Raw genomic sequence first — 23,130 nt, forward strand, 5'->3', positions numbered from 1 at the left:
AACACATGCATGTCGCTACACTATACTACACTCCCCCTCCACTCCTTTTCCCATCTCCTCCCTCGCCCTCTCCAAATCCCCCAAAAACTCCCTAACATCCACATGCTCACCCCCCAACCTACCCTCCATCCCACACCACGCCCACTCAAAGCACTCCACCGCCTCTCCCCACCGCCGTCCCGCAGCCAAAACCCGCGCAAGCGTATGCACACCAATCAACGTATCCACATGCGCAACCCCCAGCACACGCTCCCTGCCCTTTACAACCCTCCGCGCCACCCGCTCCGCCTCCCCCAGCTGACCCTGCTCTAGCAGCACTTGAGCGAGGATATGCATACCATCCAACACAGCTTCCCCTTCTACCCCCCCGTCCAACAACCCCCGACACAAGCGCTCCGCACCCGCCAAATCCCCCTCACGCAGCAACACCTCCGCGAGCCAGTTCACGCTCTGCACTGTCTTGTCGTGCGTCGATCCCAGACTCTGCGTCCGGGCCGTTACGACGCCGCGCAGGAGGTACGCTGCTTCTTCGTGTTTGGCCTGTAGGCTGAGGAGGAGGGCGAGGGCGGCGCTGTTGTCGAGCGTGTCGGGGGAGGTGGGGCCGTGGACGCGGGCGCGGGTGCTGGCGAGGCGGCGGAAGAGGGATTCTGCTTCGGGGTAGGAGGGGGTGGTTAGGAGGGTTAGGAGGTGTGTTGGTGGAGGGGTGGAGGGAGTGGGCGGGCGGGTCATGGTTTGAGTGTATGTTTGTGTGTGTGTGGGATTGTTATTTGTGTTTTCAAGGGTGTAAGTGGAGATGGTGCATAGAGAGTGTGTACCGGTACGAAGGCGAGGGCAAGCTAGTGTGTAGTCGTTTACGTGTTGTTAAATGACATGAGGACGAAGGATCATCACCAACTAGCTCGTGAATGTGTGTTGAGAAATTTATGTCATTGATGGTGATCGTTCACGTACTAAGGATGGCTACTCTGACGTCGATACACTCACATACACTTCGCAAATCCAGCCTTGATTAGTCCTCCCCGAAAACAACAAAATTGCATTCGTCCATCTCTTCAAAAAAGACGTAGTCCCGCTCAACGCCGTTGCGCTTCTTGCCATCCTCGTCGTCGGATTCGATGTCTTCCCAGTCGCTATCGCCATCATCATCTGGAACCTCGTCAAATGAGTCATCATCTCTCAGTCCCTCTTCCGCCTCTTGGAAGAGGTCCTGAGTTGCTGCATCCTCTTGTGCTGCTTCGAGCAAGATGGGCACGGGCGCCTGTGAGTAGTCTTCTGAGTCTTCAGAGACGTTGTCTTCCTCTTCCCGGTGCTGACCGAAGACATGTCTGCTACCAGCTTCAGCCTGCTCCTCATCCGACTTGCTGACGGTGTATTTCCCGGATTCGTAACGCGGTGAGCGTCGCCAGTAGTACTCTTGTGGCCGTCCCGGACCATCCTCGGTGTCCTTGGTGAACGAGACACTGTGTATCTTCTTCTTGGGTAACTTCGTCTCCTTACATGTACCCATCTCGGACCAGTATAGCTCCAATGCGTGTCTTGCAGTCTTGATATCTTCATACTTCTGCTCTGGGTGGTTCGCTGACCATTGTGCTTCTTGCTCCGCCAGTTGTTCCAGTTTCGACAGTTGTTGCACTGTCGAGAGCTTCTCCAAGCTCCACACTTGGTATACGTTCTCCTGATGTTCCGATGCTTGGAGGGTACAGGATGGGGCTCGTCCACCAGCGCCTTGGAGTGTTCGAGTGAGGACATTCATGTAGTTGAGGTGCACGTCGATGGTGCAGACAGGGCATCGTGGCTTCAAGGTGCCCGCATCAAAAGGGTGCATACGATGTCGGCAGAGATATGCGACCGGAGGCTCGATTGTGCACGTCCTTGAACCAGATTTGATCGGTTGGACATGACTCGAAACATCTTCGAAGATATCAGAGAAGTAGCCCGAATCCTGTTTTCGGAGCCATTGCTGAAACTCCTCGTATTCGATCGCTGTAGGGACGTAGCCGTGCTGCGCGGAGTCGAGTGTCGTGTATAGGCGCTGCCATCGTCGGTATTGTTTTAGTTCACGCGAAGAGAAGATGATACTCGCGGAGATGCAAAGCCTCGCGCGAGCGCTTGTCTTTGTTGTCGCGGACATGGCTGTGATGTCGCTACCGAGACGCGTTCGTAACGGTTGAGACTGTTTGCGAGTTCGTCCTTTTACCAGTAATAACCGCGGTTATACTAGCAGAGGTGCGTGATCTATACTCAGTTCGCGCGGATAAGGGGCGGGTGAAGGAATATCTCGAGGTACGGCTCACGTCACTACAATGAGTCGCTTATCCTAGGTTTACGCACAGGTGAATTTGGCGCGAAGGGGTTTGTCGCGCTCGCAAGGTCTGTAAAATGTGAAATCGACGAGAGAAAATGTGCTCCAAGACAACGTTGCGCTGTGACTGTCGCGTGTTGTGTGCACAATGTTCCCACGTGAGAGTGAGTGCTGATCGTGCCGGCCCGAATGGCTGTTTCACGCGTCGCAAAGGCCCCAGGTCACAGGCGTCGTTTTCGGTGTTTCTTCAGAATGTGACACTGTTGGTGTTGTGTCTTTTGCTGTGAAATTCGGGAATGTCGATGTAGCGTGTTTTTCTGGCGCTGGGCTCAAACCAGGTGGCGAGTGCCGATAATGTCGCCAAACTTTCCAACGTTCGGGAGATTAGAGTACCACGAAAAAGCCATAACTCTAACGCAGATAAAATCCATTCCTTGCTCTTTCAAAAGTTCCAGAAATTTGTCGTGCGAACGCGTTTTCGTTCGTCTGTACCGAATTTCGGAAGCCGACGTGGGGTGAGCGACTAATGTGTCGCAGCGGGGCAGGTCCTCCTGCTATTGATGATACGTGGAGACGAGTTTGCTACTCGTTGTTTGCTGTGTCCTACAAGCCGATTGTTGGCTCGAGTGGGATGAATGTGAAGTGTATGAATGATTGTGGGGTGTACGAGTTAGTAAGGGTTGGGTGGTGAGATCGACAGGTTCCGTGCGTCATGTCTACCTGCCCAAAATTTGGCTTGACTCATTCGGGAAGGAGCGGCTGATCATCACGTGTAGCCAATCACCTCACTCCCGAGGTAATCAATGTCTAGCTGTCGTACACAGGGGATTTATTCCAGTTACACGAGTCTGAATATGTTTCAACAGCAGAGTTCCAGCGTTTAAGGAGTGTACGAGGTAGAAGACAGGTGCGCTAATCAATAAGCGTTTCGAGGCGCAATGATTAGGCCGAATAAGTAAGCCTGAGCTTTCGGGCTTATACAGCACGTACCCCTCCATCCGCCAGTCTTACTTTACTCAAGAATTACATGGGAAATAGTGGAACAAGACAAATTCCACCACTGGGAGTTGCAGTTCCAAGATACAGACTGTAATTTTCAATCTATTCAAGCGACCCTGATCGTTTCTCCCTCATGGGTACCCTTGTACAGAGGTATCAGAACCCTTCAGGCACGCCCTTTGTCGAGGATGTGACCGGTGTAGATATTGAGGCTGAGTCGTGGATGCCTTCACTAGCTCTTTTGCAGCGCCTGGTGTGCACCCTTACGCAATCGACGAGTAGGTTTATAGAATACAACTCACAAGACACTAAGGTAGTTTGGTGCTATGTAAAGACGCTTAGCATACGAACTTCGCCGAAATGGGCAGCGTCACAGCCTTCCCCATTCACTCAGCCCCCAGACTCAATGACTAGCGATCGATTCGTATGATGACCTCAGGACTGCTCGACAACTAGCTTGGCAATAATTCCGACCACCTGAGCGTCTTGTTCCACTGCGGCAGGCTTTACAATCGTCACTATGTTCTCGAACGGAGCTTCACAAAGAAGTCGCTTTGCTTGACGAACCATGCATTGCAAAGCGTCCACTCCTTCTCGGGGTATGCCAGTTCGATCTGCAGTCGCGATGAGCACGTATACATACATACCAGAACCAGTGACTCACATCAAAGCTGTGCAATACTGCAGGTACCAGTTTGTACATCTCCAGGTAGCTGATGTTCTTTCCTATGCATGTTCTCGCGCCCGCTCCGAAAGCAAACATGCTATTCTTCATTTCCGATTTCTTCGCCTCACTCGCTTCAATCCATCGCTCTGGCCTCCAGCTGTCTGCATCCGCACCCCATAGCGCAGTGTCGCGATGAAGCACCCACGCATTGCAGCCAACATTTGATCCTGGCGGTAAAACCGTATCGCAGATTTGAAGACCGCCTGCTGGCGTAATGCGCTCCAAAGGCAGACCCACAGCCGGATGAGTCCGCAACGACTCGTTGATGACTGCACTCAAGTATGGTAGGTCGCGAACGTCATTCCATCTTACGAGTGGATCTCCATGCCAGAATGCACCCTTTGACTCAGCATCATCGAACTCAGCTCTCAGTTTTGCCAATTTGTCAGGGTTGCGAATGAGATTGTAAAAGATTGCTCTCAGCGAGATGGCTGTAGTGTCTGAGCCAGCAATCATGTTGGCAGCGGTAAGTGCAAGGACACGGCCTTGATCTATAAAGTCTGGGTCCTTTTTATGTGCTTCTTGAAACCGGGACAATAAGTCGCGGCGTGAAATCGAGTCGACAGCAGTTGAATCGACAGCACCTTTGGGTTTGGCTTTAGATTCCGCTATCCGTTCTTTGGCAAATTCTGCTACGGGCGAGGCTCGAATCAAACCTTGCGAACTCATCCATCTACGAACTGGGTTCTTCAGGAAAAAACGGTCCAGAATAGGTATTTGACCAATCTGATACCATCGTCAGTGCAAGTCGCGCATCACGCGCTGTAACGACTTACCACCGCTGCGTATCGCAGCGTCCATTCAAGGCTTGATATGATATTTCCGACGTCTTCTCCACGGTCGACAAATCCCATTCGTTTAGAGAAAGTAAGCTCGCAGATGACGTCGAAGGCGTAGAACTGTAGCCACTCGCCGAAATCAACGATTCCACTGCTGTCCTTTCTATTCGCATATCTCTCCTCCATCTGCGCTAGGAATTCACTCGTAGTAGAATCTACAAGCGGCTCAAATTGTACCAACGAAGTCATGGCATATGCATTGTTGACAGCTCGCCGCAACTTCGCGTGGAAGGCTTCATCTGTTGAAGTAAACAAGGTCTTTAGAGCAACGCCATTAGAAAGAGTCTGTTGCACCAGGTAGAAATCAGACTGTTGGAGAGATTAGCAATTACATTCTAGCTCACGGGGCTCTTATACCTTTATGAAGCCAGCATTGAGTGCGTATATCTTCTTCGCTGCTTTGTTGCTTGCGCACGAAACTGTACGAGGCCCCAAGCGCACTAAATCGCCATATTGCTGGTGCAGGCGGATATGCCACTGCTGGGGACGCCGACCCCAAGTCACAAACAAGCGGTAGAAATCAGTGAAGCCTGCCAGAAACGGGCCTGGAACATGCTGTAGACCCGTCCCATACTTGTTGTACAAGAGGCGAACAGCAAGTACGATCACGCAACCCGCGACGATGGTGAATAATGAGAACGAACCAACAATATCTCCAATCATTTTGCTCGCTGATGCTATCCACAATCAATGCATTGTAAGACATTAGGGCAGCCACCAGCGATATTCTAGTTGTCTCTGGCTTACTGGGTCACAGCCGAGATCCTGAGGGGTTGAGTGTCCCAAATTCCGTCATCATTCCGCATATGCACGATCTTCTCCCGCACCAGAAATTCGCCAACGTATTGCTGACTGTCGAGTCACATCGTGATGAGGTTGACTTTGAGCGTGATGATAATATGCGATAAGCTTTGACTAATCCCCCTAAGTGTTGTTGTCGCGCCTTCCCTGAGTGATACGGAGATCCTCTTGGCGTCCCACATTCCCCGCGGACGAAGGCTCCCCACTTCCCATACCCCACACTCTCACACCAAGGGAGGCATTGCGTCTCGGCTCATTCGTCATTTCAGCCAGCCACGTCCACCATTCTGTCCGGCTGCCAGTAGGGTCGTCCTTCCTATCTTGTGTGGTTCCATCTGCTCGTCTTTCGGTTCGTCGCGTGCTGTCATCATCGGCTGAATTGCCATTCGTCCTGTTCGGTCTTCTGGCCTTCTTGGAAGCCACATTCGTACACCGAGAGCTTCCAGCCGCTTACAGGGCGTCGGCGTAGCCGTGAGCACCACCATTGCTTGCTGATATGGACTGCGGTTTACTATGTATCAGTAGTAAAGAGGGCTTGTCAAGCGCGTCCATGAGGCAGATACGGAACTTCCTAGACAATTTCCCGAGATACTGACAGTGGATTATACACCACTCTGCTCACCGGTATCTGCCCACTTACGCAAGCGCGACAAGATGCGCGAATTGGCGAGGCAAAGAAACAACGGTTCCAGCGGCATCCGTTTTCAACGCCACCACACTCTCTACTTCTAGATTGCGTCCTACGCACATGCTTTGGTTGCTTACAGAACGGCATCCTTGCCAGCTGAAGTTCAATCAGAGCTACCGGTCAGAATAAGCAACGTGTGCAGGGCGGCTATGCAGTTTCGACAAATCAGAGGAACTGTCGTGACCTGGGCTGTTCGCCTTGCATTAGGGCTGACTTTGCTGACAAGGATCAAGCTGTCGACGCCCTGGGTCCAAGAATGTCGTTTGACTTGAGATGAAATGTTCATTCGAGATGCTCTCTTCACTTGTTTCGTTAAAAAGACTGGAACAACTAATTCTGACCTACGCTGATCGGAAGCTGTTGCTCCATACTCGTCAGCTTGTATTTGCGAGGGCGAATGATGATAATGGTCCTCAGAACCTTGTGTGACTATGGTTCTGCTGATCATATCCACAGCTCTTCCGGTTGGGCAGTCGGCAGCTATTATGGTACTACGGCTTACTGTGTATGCATCTCACAGTGCATGCAAGCCCAAGATCCAGATGCGGTCGACCCAGTATTGGGTGTGTGTCTGACCTCTCAGATTTGCTGTACAAGCTGCAACTCGCTTCTGCTGGCGCACAGCCGCAGCAGGGTATCCCTTTCATAAGCATTTACGCCCGTACAGGCGGCTGTCTAAAAGTCTGACATGCCCCATCCTGGCGTGAGATTCCTTTGTCCAAAAACGTCGACTGTGGGGAAAGTTTCGCAGTGACACGCAGACATGAATAGCCCACAAGGTAACTCAGATGGGCAGTGGAGTCCTTCGCCACAATACTCGGAGCTCGACAATATACGCCCAGTTGAGGGATCGGCGCAGCCTTACCATTCGCATTCGCACCCTCATCCACCTGTATCACCACCGCTCCACGGCTATCGCCATTCTTCGATGCAGTCGAACTACCAAGAAGGGTAAGTGAAGGCATCCACAACATCACGGTTCTTGTGAAGGATTGTCACGAGATATATCATCTCAACTCGAACATGGTAGGCTGATTCTTTGTAGATCGAATGGGATGCCATCCCCATACACTACACATTCACAACTGGCGTCGCCGACGCCAGATCATTCCCAACCACAAGTCGTGCCAGGGCATGACGACAAAGGCGCGATATATGGTACAACCTACCAGCCTGGTGCGCCGACACCGGATTATTCGGCGCCGCAGGTCGTCGAGCAACCATATTACGACTATCCACAACACAAGGCTCCGATGTCAGCAACTTCCTATGGAGGTGTCACTCCTGTATCGCCTCAAGTGAGACCCTACGGGTTCAAAGAGCATGTCGATTCCAATGACGCAGCATATCAACAGACGTCCAATCCTCCTCCGACCTCACCCAAGGACGACAGGAAGTGTGGCATGAAGAAGAGAACGTTCTTCATCTTGCTCATATGTGTTCTGATATGGCTCGTTGCTCTTGGGGTTGGACTTGGGGTGGGTTTGAGCTTAGGATTGAAGAAAAAGGCGTACGTCGGAACTCTTCACATAACTTTTCAAGAGATGCTAACTCTGATGTGATAGGAACGACAAGATTGATCCCTTTTGCCGCACCAACCCGAAGTACTGTGTTGGCGGTGCACTCAACAGTCAATACTTATCCAAGAAAGGAGCTTTCAACGGTACGGGTATTGCGCTGGCAGGCGAGTCTTGGGATAAGAACCAGCGCCGGATATTTACGATATACTTCCAGCATCACACAGGCGACATTCGTTACATGATCTATACTGCAGATCGAACATACATTGGCGGTACGAAATCCGAAACGGTCGCGTCAGATGCTAAGGATGCATCTCCCATATCCGCCGTGGCTTATGCCGTCAACGAGACTTCATATGTAAGTTTATTTTCCTCCAGGTGCGCATACCATTACTCGTCGCTAACCTTATTAAGGTACATATCTTTTACGTCGCAACCGACAATTCGCTCAAGCAATTGACAAAGTCAAACACCACTGACCTCTGGGAATCCGGGCCCTTGAATAAGCTGAACCTCAAAGCCTACGACACACCCACCGTCGGCCTACAAGCATGCTGGAAAGGCAACTACTACGGCGACCCCGACTACAAGACATTCCCAACGAATGATGGGTCAAACAACACAGTAGAATTCGACAACAATATCGGCATGAATATCTGGGTTCCAATCGATGACTCCACCTTCGAGCAGTACTCCTGGTATGCTGGCAAAGAAGACTGGGTCCTGATCCAACGCTGGCGCGGCTTCAACACCCACGCAGGAGTGGGGTGCTACAGCTGGGGCCCCACATCAACGACATACGCCATGCTGGTCAACCAAGCCAACGATGTGGAAATCCACTGGAAAGATACTAGTAACGTGACGAAAGCGAGTACCGACCACCCTATCAACGCGTGGGTCAACGCCACCGGCGGCGTCATCGACGACGTGTACCCCACCACCTCACTCGGATACACTACCTACTTCTACACGCAGATGGCTGATAGGTCAATCAAGGGCTACGACGTCCAGTATAACGCGGAGAATACGACGTCGCCGACCGATAAGTCGTTTTACGTTACCGATGGCGCGGGGCCGGTCAAGGGTCTCGGCGGAACTCATCTGACTGTCACGGCGGCGTCGGATACAAATACCGATGGCTCGACGAAGTGGAGCAGTTTGTATGTGTTCTACCAGACGGAAGGCACTGATATCAGCGTGTTTACGAGGGGCATCAGCGGCGGCGAGTGGACGAAGGGTGAGCTGGCTGTTCCCGACACTTGAGTGCAGGCGAGGGGTTGTTTGAGTTCTTTGTTCGACGAGATCATGACTCTCATTTGTTGCTGGATTGGGTTTGCGGTGTTTGGCGCGAAATGATACCTGGAGGATTAGATGAACTGTCTTTCCCGAGCTGGGTGGTGAATTTGCTTTCTTAGTCGATATTTTATCAGATCTGCTTTCGCTTTTTCTTAATGCAGTCTATTCTTTTGCGATGGGGTGGAGTTAAATGGTGAGGTTTGCGAATGTACAAGCTTGATTTGTTGAATATACAAGAGTCATCAACTGCTGGCTGATATCTAGTTCAACAAGTAGACTTCAACCCGCAGTTCTCCCTGCCGAAAGATTGTATCGATAGTGTGGATTTCATGTGGTCCACCAAGGTGAAGAGAGGTATTCAGGTGGAAGGATCTCACAGCAGCTTACGTATCGGTTTTGATGAGTTTATAGGTGAATGGGTATGTGGTTATGGATAAGTAAGGCTCGTCTTTGAACAATCCAACACTACGTAATACCAATGTACAACAACCCATCTGAATGCCGCTGACAAACCAGATCAACTACTCCTTCCGAGACCCTGTGCCATAATTAGTCGTCGGCAGTTTTCCTGACACGCATATGGTAAGCAGGACCAAAGAAGCGCTGCACTATCGTTTGAGGCGCGTACCTGCCATATCTTCCTGAGCGTCTCTAACGAGGAAACTGGTGTATGTTAGCCCTGCCCATACACATATACAAAAGTGTAATACGTACTTGTACCACAGCACAGTCGGCAGCACCGTCCCCAAATGCCACAAGCTATGCGCATCAATCGCACCCTGCCACGGCGGGAAATCCATCAACTCCAGACTCATCGCCGAGATAATGATGGCGACGCACACACCGGGCCACACAGCCCACGCGCGCCCAATCCGCTGGTACTGCACGTAACTGAACCCCGCCCAGAGGATGTTCGTCAGCGCGCCGACAACGACATTCGCAGCCATATTGTACGTGTAGTCCCACGACCACAGCGACAGGTACAGCACATGCAGCGCATACAGCGTGGCGCAAAGTCCCGTCCACGCCCTACGCAGCGACTGCGCCCTCGCATCCCCGCCCGCCAGCTTAAACACGCGGATCGGCGCATAGTACATGCCATACAGCACATTCGCCCCCGCCCCGAAGTAATCCAACTTCTCCGTAACCCCAAAGTCGCGCGCATGGAACACCATACTGAACGTCCAGCTAGCCAGCCCCACGTACCCAAACATGATGTAGTATTTGCGCAGCGGGTAGCTCGCGGGGATGCGCTCGCGCACGCGCGCCATGCCCCAGTCGTGCGCGAGGAAATTCAGCAGCGAGAAGATGACGCTGAAGGGCTCCTGCAGGCCTAGGAACCGGTAGAAGGGCCATTTGCCGTGGAATTGGTAGACCGGGTGCATGTACGGCGGGTCGCGGGCGAGGCGCTTGTCCGTGACGATGTGCTGGCATGTGTAGTCGCATTCTGCGGGGCAGGTCCAGAGGAGGAGGCGGCGGTGGAGGGCTGGTGGTCTGACGTGAGCATGGTACTGGGTGGGATGTGGTATTACGGGGAAGTGGGCGACGTACGGATGGGAGTTGGGTTTGTGCCGCAATTGGCTGTTGTGCAGACCTGGAGATCTGTGAGTAATTTGTGCTGAGGAGTTGTTGCAGGTAGTGCTATGTACCTGTAAGCAGTCCTTGAAGTCCGGCAGCCTGTCACCGAGCGAGGCTTGTGCTACACCGGATAGTAGGACGAGCACGGCAATGCTCTGCCATGCTGAGGGGACGCGTAGCCTCATTGTGTCTGAGGTCGTCGGGGTGTGGGTGCCATGTGAGTGGTGTGTTTGGGGAGCATGGCGCGTGTTGGTTGTACACTTCCAGCCTTGGCGGGGCGTGCTGGGGTGTGGTCTGAGCAGAGCATTGAGATAGACACAAGAAGATATGTCCCAAGGCAATATGGAAAGCCAAGCTGTACAAGCGTAGTTGCTAGGTAGAGTATGTTCCAGTATTCACGGTACCTTCATCAGCGCTCTCTGTGCAAAAAAAAAAAAAAAAAAAACAAAAAGAAAAAAGAAAAAAGGCTTAATTTTTGAATATGATATCAAGATCCAAAAGGGCGCTTGGTCTAGGGGTATGATTTTCGCTTTGCACTACACGGTGATTGTGAACGGTCGCGAGTTCAATTCTCGCAGTGTCCAGATCCTTTTTTGTCCATGATACGACTCGTATATTTTTGCGCCTCGCTGGTACCAGGCTTCACAAGATCGATTTTGGTTTTGTTATCTTAACAATGCATACTGTGGTAGCCTCTCATGTCGTTGAATAACCCGGATGTATGCTTAAGCTTGGCACCACCCGTTATGCGTCTCTCGGTCAACTGCAAAAGCGGGAAGTGAGCTGCGTTCTTTGTGGCTCCTACAAGCTGCATAACTACACAAGCAAATTACAAAAATGTATACGTAAGGCGCATACAGTTACAAATCTAGGCGCAAGATTTTTACACTAAACACAGTTGTAGTTGTCCAGCTGTTGCATGATTTTGCTGCACCTTAGTTCCTGGTTTTTCGATTGACCGAGAGGCGTGTACCAGAAATGGCCGCACAGCAAACTTGAATAAACGTCCAAGAACAACAAGAACAACAAGAACACCAAGAACTCGCCTCTTTCAAGGCAACGATACGCAAGAACAACTCAAAGCCGAACCAAAACTTTGATCAATGGCTGCCTAGGCTATCGAAAACGTGTCCGCATTGGTACATTAAGCAGCTGGTCGTCAAGGGACGGCATGTTGTACACCTTCTGGAGAGAGGGGAGGATTCGGTCGTGTTGGCAATGCTTTGTAAGCTCCATTGTACATGCAAGGGACCGACAAGTTGTTGCTTACTACATGTTGGTGCGCACAGCTCTTCGCGTTTAAACACATCCTCATCGAGCGTCGACTGACACACCACTTAAGTCGACTTGCAGCCACGAACTTGATTGCTATTAGACTAATGTAGCAATAGATTGGTGGATTACGAGCTGAAGGCACGCTGTAACAAAGGAGGAGCTTCTATAAGCAGCTATGCTTTGTATGTTTTGCTGACCTACAAATGCGGATGATATTATTGTTATTGTTATTGCTAATGCAGAACATTCTTCGTGTCTCGAAGGGGACGCAGAATAATAGAGTTGTGTAGAGACTGTTGGGCAACACGGTATTTGTTACATGATGTTCGTCACGTGACGCTCATCACGTGGGGCTGGTCATGTGGTGTCTAGACAGCAAGCAACCGAGCCAATCAACCGGCCTAGCGTGACTGACTTATCCGTCACGGGAATGCTCTAGGAACGCCAGATCGGAAACCGCGGGTGCAATTCCCACACCGCCCAAGGCCCCATTTCAATCACGTGCTAATATGTTTCGTTGTGTAGTGATAGGTAGGTAGACTCTCTCTTCATCGTCATGAGTGAACGTGCATGGAGGCAGTATGCCGTGACATGTTGTATGAATACATGATCGAGGGCCTGAAGCACATCATGTGATCGCTCGGTTAGCGCGATCGCTCGCCAACGCAGTAGGTATCTCACTTGTTAGAGGGATTCAACCATCTTTGTCGTGCGACCTGTACTAGCTCCTTTACATTGTGCAGTACAGTAGGTAACCTGACGACGTTGCGAGAAGTTCATGTAATACTTGAACTTTTCAAGTATTACTTGTATGCTTCATCACTAAACTCAATGAATCGCTTTCGATTTCATTGATTACTTGGATTCTTCTTGCGTTGAGCAAAGCGTCTCGATTCTAGGGTCTTTGTCTATATTGAGCCTTCTTGCTGTGTACATGTTTACGGCTCTCTTGTTGATCTGAACATGTGAATGAGGGGAAGTGTAGAGTTGGGCGACTGGCTGGTTGCATGTGATGGGGATTTGGTGTTGCAGGTGTAACCTTCTGAAGACATGGGCATCTGACTATAATTGTTCCAGTAACCTGCTTGCGAGAAAGTGGTCGTCTTGGATGGTGATGGCGTTGCAAGACTGGCGAAGAAACTCACGTGCCCACGCATCGCTGACGGAAAGTTATGTCAATCCAACGCGACTTTTACCGACACGCAACACGCAACACAACTCATTCACCGCCCAATTAACCACACACAACCCAAACACGTCACCAGCCATGCCTCCCAAATCACGCAAACCCGCCGTCCCCCAAACCAAAACCCTTATCCTCGACAACGGCGCCTACACGCTAAAAGCCGGGCTCCTGCCCCCCTCCTCCACACCGCCCAGCTACGCCGACTGCGCGGTAATCCCAAACTGCATCGCGCGCAGCACGCGCGACAAGCGCAGTTACGTCGGGTCGGAACTGGATGATTGTCGCGACTTTGGGGAGCTGGCGTTTCGGCGGCCGGTGGAGAGGGGGTTCGTGGTCGGGTGGGAGGCGCAGAAGGGGGTTTGGGAACGGGAGGTGTTGGGGAGGGTAGGTAAGCACTTTGATTCTGAGAGGAGGTGGGGATGTTTGGGCTAATGGATGGTCAGTGTGAACCTACGGAGACGAATCTCGTGCTCCTGGAGAAACCGAATTGTCCGCGCGAACTGCAGAGGAATTGCGATGAGATTGTGTTTGAGCAGTTTGGGTTTGCGGGGTATTGGAGGGGTGTTGGTATGTTCTTCGGTTGAGCGAGATCACGAGGGATGCTGATTGAAGTGTGCAGGGCCCGCGACGAACGCGTTCCACAACCCAGACGGCGTGGCGGAATGCATGCTCGTCATCGACACCTCATACTCCGACACAACAATCCTCCCACTTTACAACGGCAAAGTCCTCCAATCCGCCGTGCGCCGTATAACAGTAGGCGGCAAACTCCTCACAAACTACCTCAAAGAGCTAGCCTCACTCCGCCACTACAACATGATGGAGGAAACCTACCTGCTCAACGAGATCAAAGAGGCCGTATCGTTCGTCACGCCTTCATCCCAGCAGTTCGGCGTAGATCTGGCACGCACATGGAAAGGCCGCCTCGGCGACAAGCGCGCGCTGGACACCAGCATCGTCGTCGACTACGTGCTGCCGGACTACGAGAAGGCGATCCACGGCCACGCCCGACCACACGATCCCGTCTCGTCGCGCGCACGCAAGGGTCTGCAGGCGCTGCAGGGGCCGAGGGAAGACGTGCTGCCGCTGGGCAACGAGCGCTTCGCTGTGCCGGAACTGCTCTTCAACCCATCCGATATTGGTATCCAGGAGGAAGGCATACCCGGGGCTGTCATGCAGGCGCTGAGCATGCTGCCTGAGGCGTTAAGAGTGGGCTTGCTGGCGAACGTGTTAGTTGTAGGCGGGAACTCGCTTATCCCTGGATTCATGGAGAGGCTAGAGGCTGAGCTTAGGGCGAGAGTGCCCGCGGAGTATGTGCTGGGTGTGCAAAGGGCGGAGGACCCGGTTCGGCATACGTGGTTGGGGGCTGCGAGGTTTGCGGGTCGGAGTGAGGGGCTGGGGGAGGTGCTGGTGGGGAAGGCGGAGTATGAGGAGAAGGGGAGTGCGTGGTTGGGGAGGAAGTTTGCGGGGTGAATGTGGTTGTTGTCGATTGATGTTCTTGCATGTTGGGGTAGTTGGAGGGTGGGTGGTTGGTGATGTTTGTTGAAGGAAGATTCGATACTTGATGGTCAAGCAATTCGTGCAGATATTCGATCTTCAATTATGTTCACACTATTCACAACAATGTAAGTTTACGAGGTCAATATTCATAGATGATAATGTGGACAAACCCCAATAACATAAATTCATCGACATCACTTCGGAGTGTCCGTCATGTTGATTGGCCCACCGGAGTCTTGGCACACCTCTCCCTCCCCGAACACCACGAAAACTTCCCAAACCACACCCGCACACATCGCCCCATCCGCCCCAATGCGCCGAATACCTCGCTCCACGCGAGCCCTCGACTCCCCCCTCCTCCTCTCCACCTCCGCCCGCCCCCCACCATGCCCACCCCTCCGCGCCTTCTCGACAACGCCCACGCCCGCCTTCCTCGTCCCCGCCGGCAAGCAAGACAAAAAGAAGCACCAGCAATTCGTGCGGCGCTGGCAGAAGCGACTCCTCGGCGACTCTGAGCCGATCGGCGCGCACGTCGATCCCTACGACCCCACATCGCCCGTCCGCATCGCGCCCGCCGAGCAGGGCGAGTACGAGGAAGTGCTGGACGATGCGAATGCGGCGGCGCCGTCGTACAGGCCCGCCGATGTGCAGAGGGGGCTGATGCATGTCGGCGGCGAGGCCTGGCAGAGAAGGAAACTCGAGCAGGATATGGCGCGTGAGTATGAGAAGTTGACGGGGCGTACGTATACGCCGTTGACGCTGGATATGGCGCGTGAGGTGGAGGAGTGGACGGGGAGTTTGTATACGCTGCGGGATGAGGATTTCGGGGTTGGTGAGAGGGTGCAGAAGGTTACCGGACGGCCGTATACGGGGTTTAAGTGAGTTTTCACCGTGCGTGTGTTTATGTGGTTGTTGATGTCGTGTAGTTATGGTGTGTACAAGAAACCCAAGACCGCCGAGCAGCTGCATGACCGCTTCGCTCAGGCCGTGGCGGAGGTGTATACACTCCGGCAGGCGGGGCTGGATCTGGATCTCGCGCAGTCGAAGAATCGCGGCGTGTACAAGCAACCCAGCTGGGTCAAGGATATCAAGCTGTACCGCACTGAGAGCGGGGAGCTCGCCCTTGCTTTCCCGCAGTATAAGAGCGCCGAGCAGTTCCTCAGCATCATGCAGTCGACGCCTGTCTGGGACTTGACGCCGCCAGTGCAGGAGGAGGAGGAGCTGGTCGTCGAGGAGGGTGAGCCGGTGGTGGAAGCTGCACAGCCCGAGATGGACCCCGACACGCCTGCGTTCAAGAAGGCGGCGCTGGTCAAGCAGGACCCGGATAAGAAGCCGTTTGACTTTATGTCCAACCGTCCCGTGCCCCGCGCGAAGCCTGTCGAGACGCCTGTCGAGACACCCGTTGTTGAGGAAGTCGTCGCCACGGTCGTCGATGCATCCGAACAACCCCCCACAGTCGTCTCGGTCAGCGCGACATCACCCATCGCCAACGCCTCACAGCACGCCGACCTCGAAGCGCGGGCACAACGTCTGGCTGACGACATGTCCGCCATGCAGAAGACGGTCCGTCCACGCAAGACATCCCCCGTCCCCGACGTCGAAGAGGTGAAGTGGCGCCACGCAGAGATTGCCGACGACGCGCTGAAATTCGCTGTAAGCATATATTTACCCCTTTCATACTATCCCACATCTTGCTAATATTATTTACCAGCTCTTCAAACGCATCCACCAACTCACCTCCCTCACAATTTCCGACGTCCACCTCTCCTCCACCCACACCCTCGGCGACCTCTACGCCCACCTCTGCACAGCCGCAAAACCACAACCCACATCCCTCTTCAGCGCCCTGCACATCGAAGGCCAGAAACGTCGGGAACGCGCTAAATCAACATCCACATCACCACTATCTAAACCAACACGCCCTACCAAACCAGACCTCGGCGCCCTCCTCACAATGGGCAACGTCGCCCTGCACCGCACACGCCCCACCGCCGCTGATAAACGTAAATCGTACGGTCTGGACAAGGTTGTCGACTATGCGTTTTGGGAGCGCGGGCTGGATCGCCGTGCGCGTGATGGGGAGGGGGTGGTGGGGAAGAGTGACAGAAGGGTTGTTGAGGGGACGAGGGCGGTGCCCGAGTTTGGGCGGGTGGTAAGTGCGGGGGGGGCGGGGTTGTTGGCCAGACGGACGAGGGGGGTGGAGGGGAGGGGTGTGTGATATGTATGGATGGATGTTGGGGGAGGGGGGAGGGGGGAGGGAGAGGGATTGGTTTGTTCGGGTGTGATGAAAATGTATGGATTTATGTATATCATGTCTTCCCTCGTTCACGCATACTGATCCGCTCCTGAGCTGATACAGCATGCGCACTATTGTACTATATCTCTCATCTTCGGCGTGTGTCTTTGTTGTTGGGAAGAATGGGAATGAAGAGAATAAAATAGAAGAGATTGTACACTCATCACCTTCACATCAGAATCGCATCGCGTCTCGCCATGTGAACCGCGCACTGTCCTGTGTAGACAAGTCACGTACAATACATGGACGGATTCATAAAATTCGCGGATGTGTTTGTGTCTACATCCTTTCGCCCATACTCTATCGCTCTTTGGCAGCTGTAGACAGTCCTACCCGTGGCTATTTGTTCAAAGCGCGATTTATTGGCTGGGAACTAGGCATGGATACTTCGTTTTATCTACTACCCAGTTATCTTTCGACCAAAAAATGTTCGGAGGCGTTCATACCGCGTGAGCATACGGAGCGTAGGGTGGGGTAGGGATGGATAGGGAACGGCGTGTACGTATATCCGCGGATTTGAGGATCTGAGGAGCTGGAAACTAGAATCTGGACATAACGCGTAATGGAGGGTGGTGCTTAACGGCTCATGCACTACTTTTCTGGGTTCGATACATGGTGCTGGTAACATGCTGTAATGGAATGGAAGTGCCGATAGCGTGTTAGCTGGTGATGTACAGCTGGCATGGGGTGTCTGCTTCAGGGGAAAGTTGGGGATATTCGAGGTATTGCTGTGATATGTGGGATAACGGGAGGAAAAGGGATGTATCCACATTGTCACCATGGTTCGCACTGGGGTACAAAACCGTGTAATTTAATCCGCACATTCGCTAGATTCAAAACACAGAAGAAAGAGTGTGTTTTACACTGCGGTGCAGTGTGGAATTGAATGTAAGGTAAGTTTATCTGTAGACACACATGTACAACAGAGTTAATATCGGCAAGTTCTTTTTTTTACTGCTATTCCCATATCTGCATAAAGATCCACCTAAAAGCTGAGATTAAAGATTTGTTGTAGTTCAGAATTTAGATACATTGGGGGCTTCAATCTAAGCTTGATTGTGAGATCAGATCCTATCTTGATTATAGGGGAGTTCGTAGGTAGGCTCAATCGTGCGCTCTATCATAGCTCTCAGTCACCTACAAAGGCAGGAAGCTGCGTTCTTTCTGGCTCGTACAAGTTGCGAAGCTATACAAGTAAATATAAAAACATGTACGCAGGGCGTATACAGCTCAGAACCTGGGCATATGATTTTGATGATGAATGGAGGTGTAGGTGTCAGGTTGTTGGATAGTTTTTGGCGCACCTTAGTTCCTGGGATTTGGATTGACTGGGAGTATGGGGAGCTGGGTTTTCAGCGTGTGTAGGGTGGGCTGGAGGGATGTTGTTGTGAGTAATGGTTGTACTAGTGGCAGGGTATCTGGGAATATAACTATTAAGTGAGGTAGATGTACGTCTAAACAACGTAAAAGAGTGGGTTTACCTCAATGTGTGGGTTAATTCGATTCGATTTAGTGTATATCACACCAAAGGGTTCTTCAGTATCGGTTAGAGTTGTTTCCTCATCGGTATGGGGTGGCGATTGCTGCGTCGCGGGACTGAAGTACGCTCTTTAACAGGGTGTCTTTTGGTAAAAATTGATGAGCTATAGATGGTCTATTGGCTGTGTAATTAGTCCAATCTACGAGACAGCTATTTACCAGAAAACAGTACAGGATGCGAATATGAGTGACTAGTTAACCACTCCAGAACAATTTGATTTATATACGAACTTGGAAATCTCAACCTATGATACAAACCACATAATACGAAATACATCCCCTCAACCCCGACCTTTTCCTCATCCCCATCACTCATATCGAAAACGAACTTCAACACTCCTTTCCGCTCCCCCCACGATATCGACCACAAATCCATCACTAACCGAAAGCGACACCTAATCGCAATCCGAATGAAAGTCCGACGAACTCAGCCCCGACGACTCCGATCCACGGTCCGAAAAATACCCATCCCGATCCGACACAACGGCCGTTGAATCCGAGTCATTCGGACAGTCAGCATACTTCTCGGCCCTCCCCTCCACCCAGAAAGCCTTCAACCCCCCGACCGTCGGATACTCGAAAAACACGCTAGTTGGGCATTCGACGCCGCACTCCTTCCGAAACCGCTCCGAGCACGTCATCGCGAGCAGGGAGTCGAAGCCAACGTCCGCCAGGACGACGGCGTCGGTGAGAGCGCACGTCGGCACGCCGCTGGCTTCGGACATGATGTTCAGGGCGTGCGACCAGGACCTGTCGCGTGAAGTGCTGTTGTGGAGAGTGGGTTCTGGCTGAGGGGTTGCGGGGGAAAGTGCTTTGCGGTCTGGCGTGCGGCGTGGACGGCGGGGCTTGAGTGCTGCTCTTCCTGTGTCGATGTCGACTTCTAGCTTCATTGTCTTCATGTCTAGCTGGATTGTGATGCGCGTCGGGTTTGGACTCGCGCTCGTTGATGGGAGGCTCATGCGTTGTTTCTTGACGTGGTGTTGATGGGCTTGCGTGGGCCGCGGACGCTTTTTGCTCTTACCTTCATCTCTGGGCGCGTTGTTGGGAAGTTTTTCAGGAGTGGAAGATGGGGCTGCTGCGTTTGGAGTGACACACAGTCCGCCTTTGTGCAGACGCCAGTCGTTCTCATACGGAATCCAGTACTCCTTCAGGTCCCAGCTGTAAGACGGTAGACGCAGAACGGAAGCATGTCCGATGAAGTCAGACTGGTATGCGGCCCACTGCACGTCAACCCCGGATGTGTACAGAGTAGCCAAGGCCTTGCCCGTGGAAGACCAGGCGTCTTCATGTCGATGTAACGCAGCAACAGTAACAGCCGAAGCCAGTGTAGAGTGCAGAAAGCCGGATAGTACAGGGTGTGGCCCAATCTCGACCCAGGCTGTGCTATCGGTAAGAGTGTGATTGGCACGAATGGCTCCAGTAAAGTTCACTGTTTCGCGACAGTGCCGCGCGAGATACGCTGGACCGAATACACCTGCTTCGACCACGACCTCACCCAGGAGCGGACTCAAGACTGGTATACGCGGGGCTTTGTATTCGACACTCCCTGCGATAACCATGAGTTCGTCCAGGATGGGCGCTACTTGAGCCGAATGGAAAGCCAGTGGAACGTCCAGCCTGGTACAACTAATATGAGCCTCTGATAGGATGTCTTGAACCGTGGCGACATCCGCGTTTGCGCCGCTTAAGACAATCTGATTCGGGCTGTTTTTGCAGGCGATCTCGACTCGGAAGGCATCAAGGTCCAACATGGAGATGTTTTCCCACGCTGCATCGACAGCGATCATCGAGTGCGTGTTCGGTGTACACTTGTCTTGAAGAAGTAGTGCCCTTTTCCCCACAAGCCAGACGACATCTGACTCCGACAAGACGCCAGCAACACACAACGCGGCGTACTCGCCTAGACTGTGACCAACTACTGCAGTAGGTTGCACTCCCCAAGATTGCCAAAGCCGAGCCATGGCAATCTGCAAGCAAGTCAATGCAAGCTGCACCACGACCGGCGAGGGCTCGAACATGGCGTTGCTGTCAGCTTGTATGAAGGGCAGTACGGCAGGAAATCCGAGCTTCTGGCAGAGCGTGTCGAGCCTGTGCATGTCCTGTGCGAAGGACTGGAAGTTGAGCAGATCACGACCCATCCCGAAATATTGACTGCCCTGTCCAGTGAATGCAAAAGCGATATCCGGTGCGCTCTTCACGGCATCGATAGATTTGGTGACTCCATCAGGTATCAGTCTGCGCTCTAACTGCTCGCAGACGTCTGAGATGGAGGAGCCACACACAGCAACGCGGAAAGAATGATGCATGCGACGGGCGGTACTTGTGTATGAGAGACTAGCCAGATCTGGGTTCTCCTTCTTCATGTACTCGACCAGCGATCTGATGTTGGCAGCCAGACCGGTACTTGACTTGGCGGACACGGCGACAACGAACGACGTGCGAGGGTCTCGCTGTGTGGATGGATTCCTCGGGGGCGCATCCTCGATCAAGATTGTGCTATTACCTCCAGCGGCGGAGAAGTTGTTGACGACAGCGCGGCGTGGGTTTTCTATCGACTGTGGCCATGCGACTGATGATTTGGGAATATGGACGTTTCGTTGCTCTAGATCACCAGGGATCTTGCGGTTCATCTGTGGTGTGTGAGCACATAGTCATGAAGAGCTTCCTGGGGATGTTTACCTTCGTCTTGATTCCAATGTGTGGAACTATGGTTTCCTTCTCCAACATCATCAGAACCTTGGCCAGAGCGATGCTTCCAGAGACTGATTCGCCGTGACCGATATTGGCTTTCGCGGACCCGAGATATAATGGGTCAGCACGGGGTATTTCGCGAGTTCCGCGTGCAAATGTTGTGAGCACTGTCTCCATCTCTCGCGCATCCCCAATCTGGGTGCCTGTCCCATGCATCTCGACATATCTTACACTATCGGGGTCCACGTTCGCACGTAAGAGAACCTTCTCAATATTTGCACATTGTGTGGCAACATGTGGACGAGTCATGCTCTCAGCTTCGGCAGAGTGATTCGTAGCTGACGCGAGGATGAGGGCGATGATGGGATCGTTGTCGGCCACGGCGTCTTCATATCGCTTGATGACGAAGGTGACAACGCCTTCTCCCCGACAATAACCATCCGCATCCTCGTCGAACGTTTTACAATTCCCTGTTCTCGACAGGAAATGGCCACGGTCTAGTCCCACTGTGACGTCGGGGTTTGTGATGATGTTCGTACCACCAACAACGGCAGTGTCGATGTCTTTCAGCCGCACTAGTGTAGGAGGATCAGTCGAGGTTCAGACATGACAGAGTAGTGTTCCAACTTACATGCGTTACACGCTAAGTGAATGGTAGACAAGCTCGAGGCGCAAGCGGTGTCGACGCTATAACTAGGCCCGCTAAACTTGAAGAAATAGCTCTGTCGCCCAGGAATGAAAGCACGGCAAGCACCTGGTATGGAGTACGGTTCGATGTGCTGCGAGCTATTGGCTTCGCCATAGTCGTTACTAGCTGTGCCGTAGAATACGCCGATTCGATCTCGTTGTGTCGATGGCGTGGATCCAGGTACTAATCCAGCGCACTCTAGGGCTTCATATGCTGTCGTCAACGAGAGACGCTGGGCTGGGTCCACGTAGGGTGCTTCCCTCGGGCTCATGTTGAAGAAAGGTGCATCGAAGAGTCCTGGATCCTTGAGCCAGCAGCCAAAAGGCACTGCACTAGTGTTCTTTCTTTCACCACTTGGGTCCACATGGGTGTTGATGTCCCATCGCGCTTTGGGTACCTTCGTTGCCACATCACGTCCGTCAACCAATATGCTCCAGAACTCCTCGTTGCTCTGAGCACTGGGATACCTTCCAGAGTACCCGATAATGGCCATCTTGGAGGCGACACATGTCGGTTGTGTAGGACCGGGCATTGTCTCGCCCACTTCCGATTTGATGTATGTTGTAGGGAATTGATGTTTCTTACAGCCATCGTGAGGCTGGTCAGAACAGAAGGTCGTCGTACAAGGGTTTGCCATTGGAATGTTGTCAAGTGTACGAATGCGTCCCTTTCAGCCAGGGACGATGGACCATGATATAAGCATCTCAACATTTGGCTAATTGTAGCTGCCTCCACACAAAAATGGAACACAGCACGCTACTGTGATCATAGACAGCCAAAAACGTCCTCATCGTCAGAGACCGTCTGTTCGCTGAGCGTGAACGCTGACGTGCGATGGCTTACGCCTGGCATGTGGATGCTGAACCGGAAGGATGGCATCCCACTGGACGCCTGTAAGCCGTAGAAAAGGCAAGCCACAATCCGGTCAGCTCTCATGGCCATTTTGACTCAATTCGACAGTAGAGTCTCATCTTGTGGTATGGTGTTGATGTTGTCGGTGTTGCAGTTGGGGGCGCTTTCGTTCAATGGCCGACCTTTCGCCGAGCAAGCGCTGACGTGTGACTTCGCAAAACGATCGCATACCGAAGCCTCCTGTTCTGCCGTCAGCCACCCCACAAGGCATACAGCGTTCGTGAATATTTAGTTGTGCATTCCACTTTTGTTATGTCAGAGAACGATCGAGCGTGCTGTCGACATCTACCGTT

The 23,130-nt window shown here is 52.5% G+C and overlaps 7 protein-coding genes and 1 non-coding gene across 8 annotated transcripts; 3 read left to right on the forward strand and 5 right to left on the reverse strand.

Annotated features, from left to right (window-relative positions):
• Nucleotides 1-15: 15 nt before the first annotated feature.
• Nucleotides 16-729, reverse strand: P153DRAFT_281759 (uncharacterized protein; the record flags this gene model as incomplete). Its single annotated transcript, XM_033663157.1, has 1 exon — nucleotides 16-729. The coding sequence occupies one exon, from the start codon at nucleotides 727-729 to the stop codon at nucleotides 16-18; it is 714 nt and encodes a 237-aa protein (XP_033528018.1).
• Nucleotides 730-814: 85 nt separating this feature from the next.
• Nucleotides 815-2,131, reverse strand: P153DRAFT_332636 (uncharacterized protein; the record flags this gene model as incomplete). Its single annotated transcript, XM_033665520.1, has 2 exons — nucleotides 815-1,183; nucleotides 1,253-2,131. The coding sequence occupies 2 exons, from the start codon at nucleotides 2,129-2,131 to the stop codon at nucleotides 1,010-1,012; spliced, it is 1,053 nt and encodes a 350-aa protein (XP_033528019.1). The 3' UTR covers nucleotides 815-1,009.
• A 1,644-nt stretch (nucleotides 2,132-3,775) lies between these two features.
• On the reverse strand, nucleotides 3,776-5,729 carry P153DRAFT_161019 (pisatin demethylase). The gene is made up of 4 exons (XM_033662266.1): nucleotides 5,225-5,729; nucleotides 4,805-5,176; nucleotides 3,966-4,754; nucleotides 3,776-3,915 (listed from the first exon to the last, which is right to left on the reverse strand). The coding sequence occupies exons 1-4, from the start codon at nucleotides 5,528-5,530 to the stop codon at nucleotides 3,820-3,822; spliced, it is 1,563 nt and encodes a 520-aa protein (XP_033528020.1). The 5' UTR covers nucleotides 5,531-5,729; the 3' UTR covers nucleotides 3,776-3,819.
• Nucleotides 5,730-7,411: 1,682 nt separating this feature from the next.
• On the forward strand, nucleotides 7,412-9,139 carry P153DRAFT_282218 (uncharacterized protein; the record flags this gene model as incomplete). Its single annotated transcript, XM_033663182.1, has 3 exons — nucleotides 7,412-7,866; nucleotides 7,922-8,234; nucleotides 8,291-9,139. 3 exons carry the CDS (start codon nucleotides 7,412-7,414, stop codon nucleotides 9,137-9,139), a joined length of 1,617 nt encoding a protein of 538 aa, XP_033528021.1.
• A 557-nt stretch (nucleotides 9,140-9,696) lies between these two features.
• On the reverse strand, nucleotides 9,697-11,131 carry P153DRAFT_363793 (Mn2+ homeostasis protein-like protein Per1). The gene is made up of 4 exons (XM_033667449.1): nucleotides 10,822-11,131; nucleotides 10,724-10,766; nucleotides 9,887-10,658; nucleotides 9,697-9,835 (listed from the first exon to the last, which is right to left on the reverse strand). Exons 1-4 carry the CDS (start codon nucleotides 10,933-10,935, stop codon nucleotides 9,781-9,783), a joined length of 984 nt encoding a protein of 327 aa, XP_033528022.1. The 5' UTR covers nucleotides 10,936-11,131; the 3' UTR covers nucleotides 9,697-9,780.
• A 119-nt stretch (nucleotides 11,132-11,250) lies between these two features.
• P153DRAFT_t22 lies at nucleotides 11,251-11,334 on the forward strand. Its single transcript has one exon. It is a non-coding gene; the product is annotated as a tRNA-Ala (tRNA).
• Nucleotides 11,335-13,225: 1,891 nt separating this feature from the next.
• P153DRAFT_428565 (actin-domain-containing protein) lies at nucleotides 13,226-17,139 on the forward strand (the record flags this gene model as incomplete). Its single annotated transcript, XM_033672722.1, has 7 exons — nucleotides 13,226-13,595; nucleotides 13,655-13,778; nucleotides 13,831-14,652; nucleotides 14,917-15,589; nucleotides 15,638-16,364; nucleotides 16,423-16,863; nucleotides 17,071-17,139. Exons 1-7 carry the CDS (start codon nucleotides 13,293-13,295, stop codon nucleotides 17,137-17,139), a joined length of 3,159 nt encoding a protein of 1,052 aa, XP_033528023.1. The 5' UTR covers nucleotides 13,226-13,292.
• A 1,578-nt stretch (nucleotides 17,140-18,717) lies between these two features.
• On the reverse strand, nucleotides 18,718-22,811 carry P153DRAFT_308720 (ketoacyl-synt-domain-containing protein). The gene is made up of 3 exons (XM_033664715.1): nucleotides 21,869-22,811; nucleotides 21,226-21,812; nucleotides 18,718-21,176 (listed from the first exon to the last, which is right to left on the reverse strand). Exons 1-3 carry the CDS (start codon nucleotides 22,560-22,562, stop codon nucleotides 18,942-18,944), a joined length of 3,516 nt encoding a protein of 1,171 aa, XP_033528024.1. The 5' UTR covers nucleotides 22,563-22,811; the 3' UTR covers nucleotides 18,718-18,941.
• Between the last annotated feature and the right edge of the window lie 319 nt (nucleotides 22,812-23,130).

Source organism: Dothidotthia symphoricarpi (genome assembly GCF_010015815.1).
Source record: "Dothidotthia symphoricarpi CBS 119687 unplaced genomic scaffold P153scaffold_3, whole genome shotgun sequence".
Taxonomy (NCBI): Eukaryota; Fungi; Ascomycota; class Dothideomycetes; order Pleosporales; family Dothidotthiaceae; genus Dothidotthia; species Dothidotthia symphoricarpi.

Excerpts from the sequence above, each read along its gene's own strand:
- P153DRAFT_363793 (XM_033667449.1), bottom strand. The coding sequence starts at position 10,935 with ATGAGGCTACGCGTCCCCTCAGCATGGCAGAGCATTGCCGTGCTCGTC. Across the intron at positions 10,767-10,821 it reads ACTTCAAGGACTGCTTACAG|GTCTGCACAACAGCCAATTG; the intron begins GTACATAGCACT and ends ACAGATCTCCAG. Across the intron at positions 10,659-10,723 it reads CACAAACCCAACTCCCATCC|CCCTCCACCGCCGCCTCCTC; the intron begins GTACGTCGCCCA and ends TCAGACCACCAG.
- P153DRAFT_161019 (XM_033662266.1), bottom strand. The coding sequence starts at position 5,530 with ATGATTGGAGATATTGTTGGTTCGTTCTCATTATTCACCATCGTCGCG. Across the intron at positions 4,755-4,804 it reads CGCTGCGATACGCAGCGGTG|ATTGGTCAAATACCTATTCT; the intron begins GTAAGTCGTTAC and ends CGATGGTATCAG. Across the intron at positions 3,916-3,965 it reads CAGTATTGCACAGCTTTGAT|ATCGAACTGGCATACCCCGA; the intron begins GTGAGTCACTGG and ends TCGCGACTGCAG.
- P153DRAFT_308720 (XM_033664715.1), bottom strand. The coding sequence starts at position 22,562 with ATGGCAAACCCTTGTACGACGACCTTCTGTTCTGACCAGCCTCACGAT. Across the intron at positions 21,813-21,868 it reads TCACTTAGCGTGTAACGCAT|TGCGGCTGAAAGACATCGAC; the intron begins GTAAGTTGGAAC and ends CTCCTACACTAG. Across the intron at positions 21,177-21,225 it reads ACATTGGAATCAAGACGAAG|ATGAACCGCAAGATCCCTGG; the intron begins GTAAACATCCCC and ends CACACACCACAG.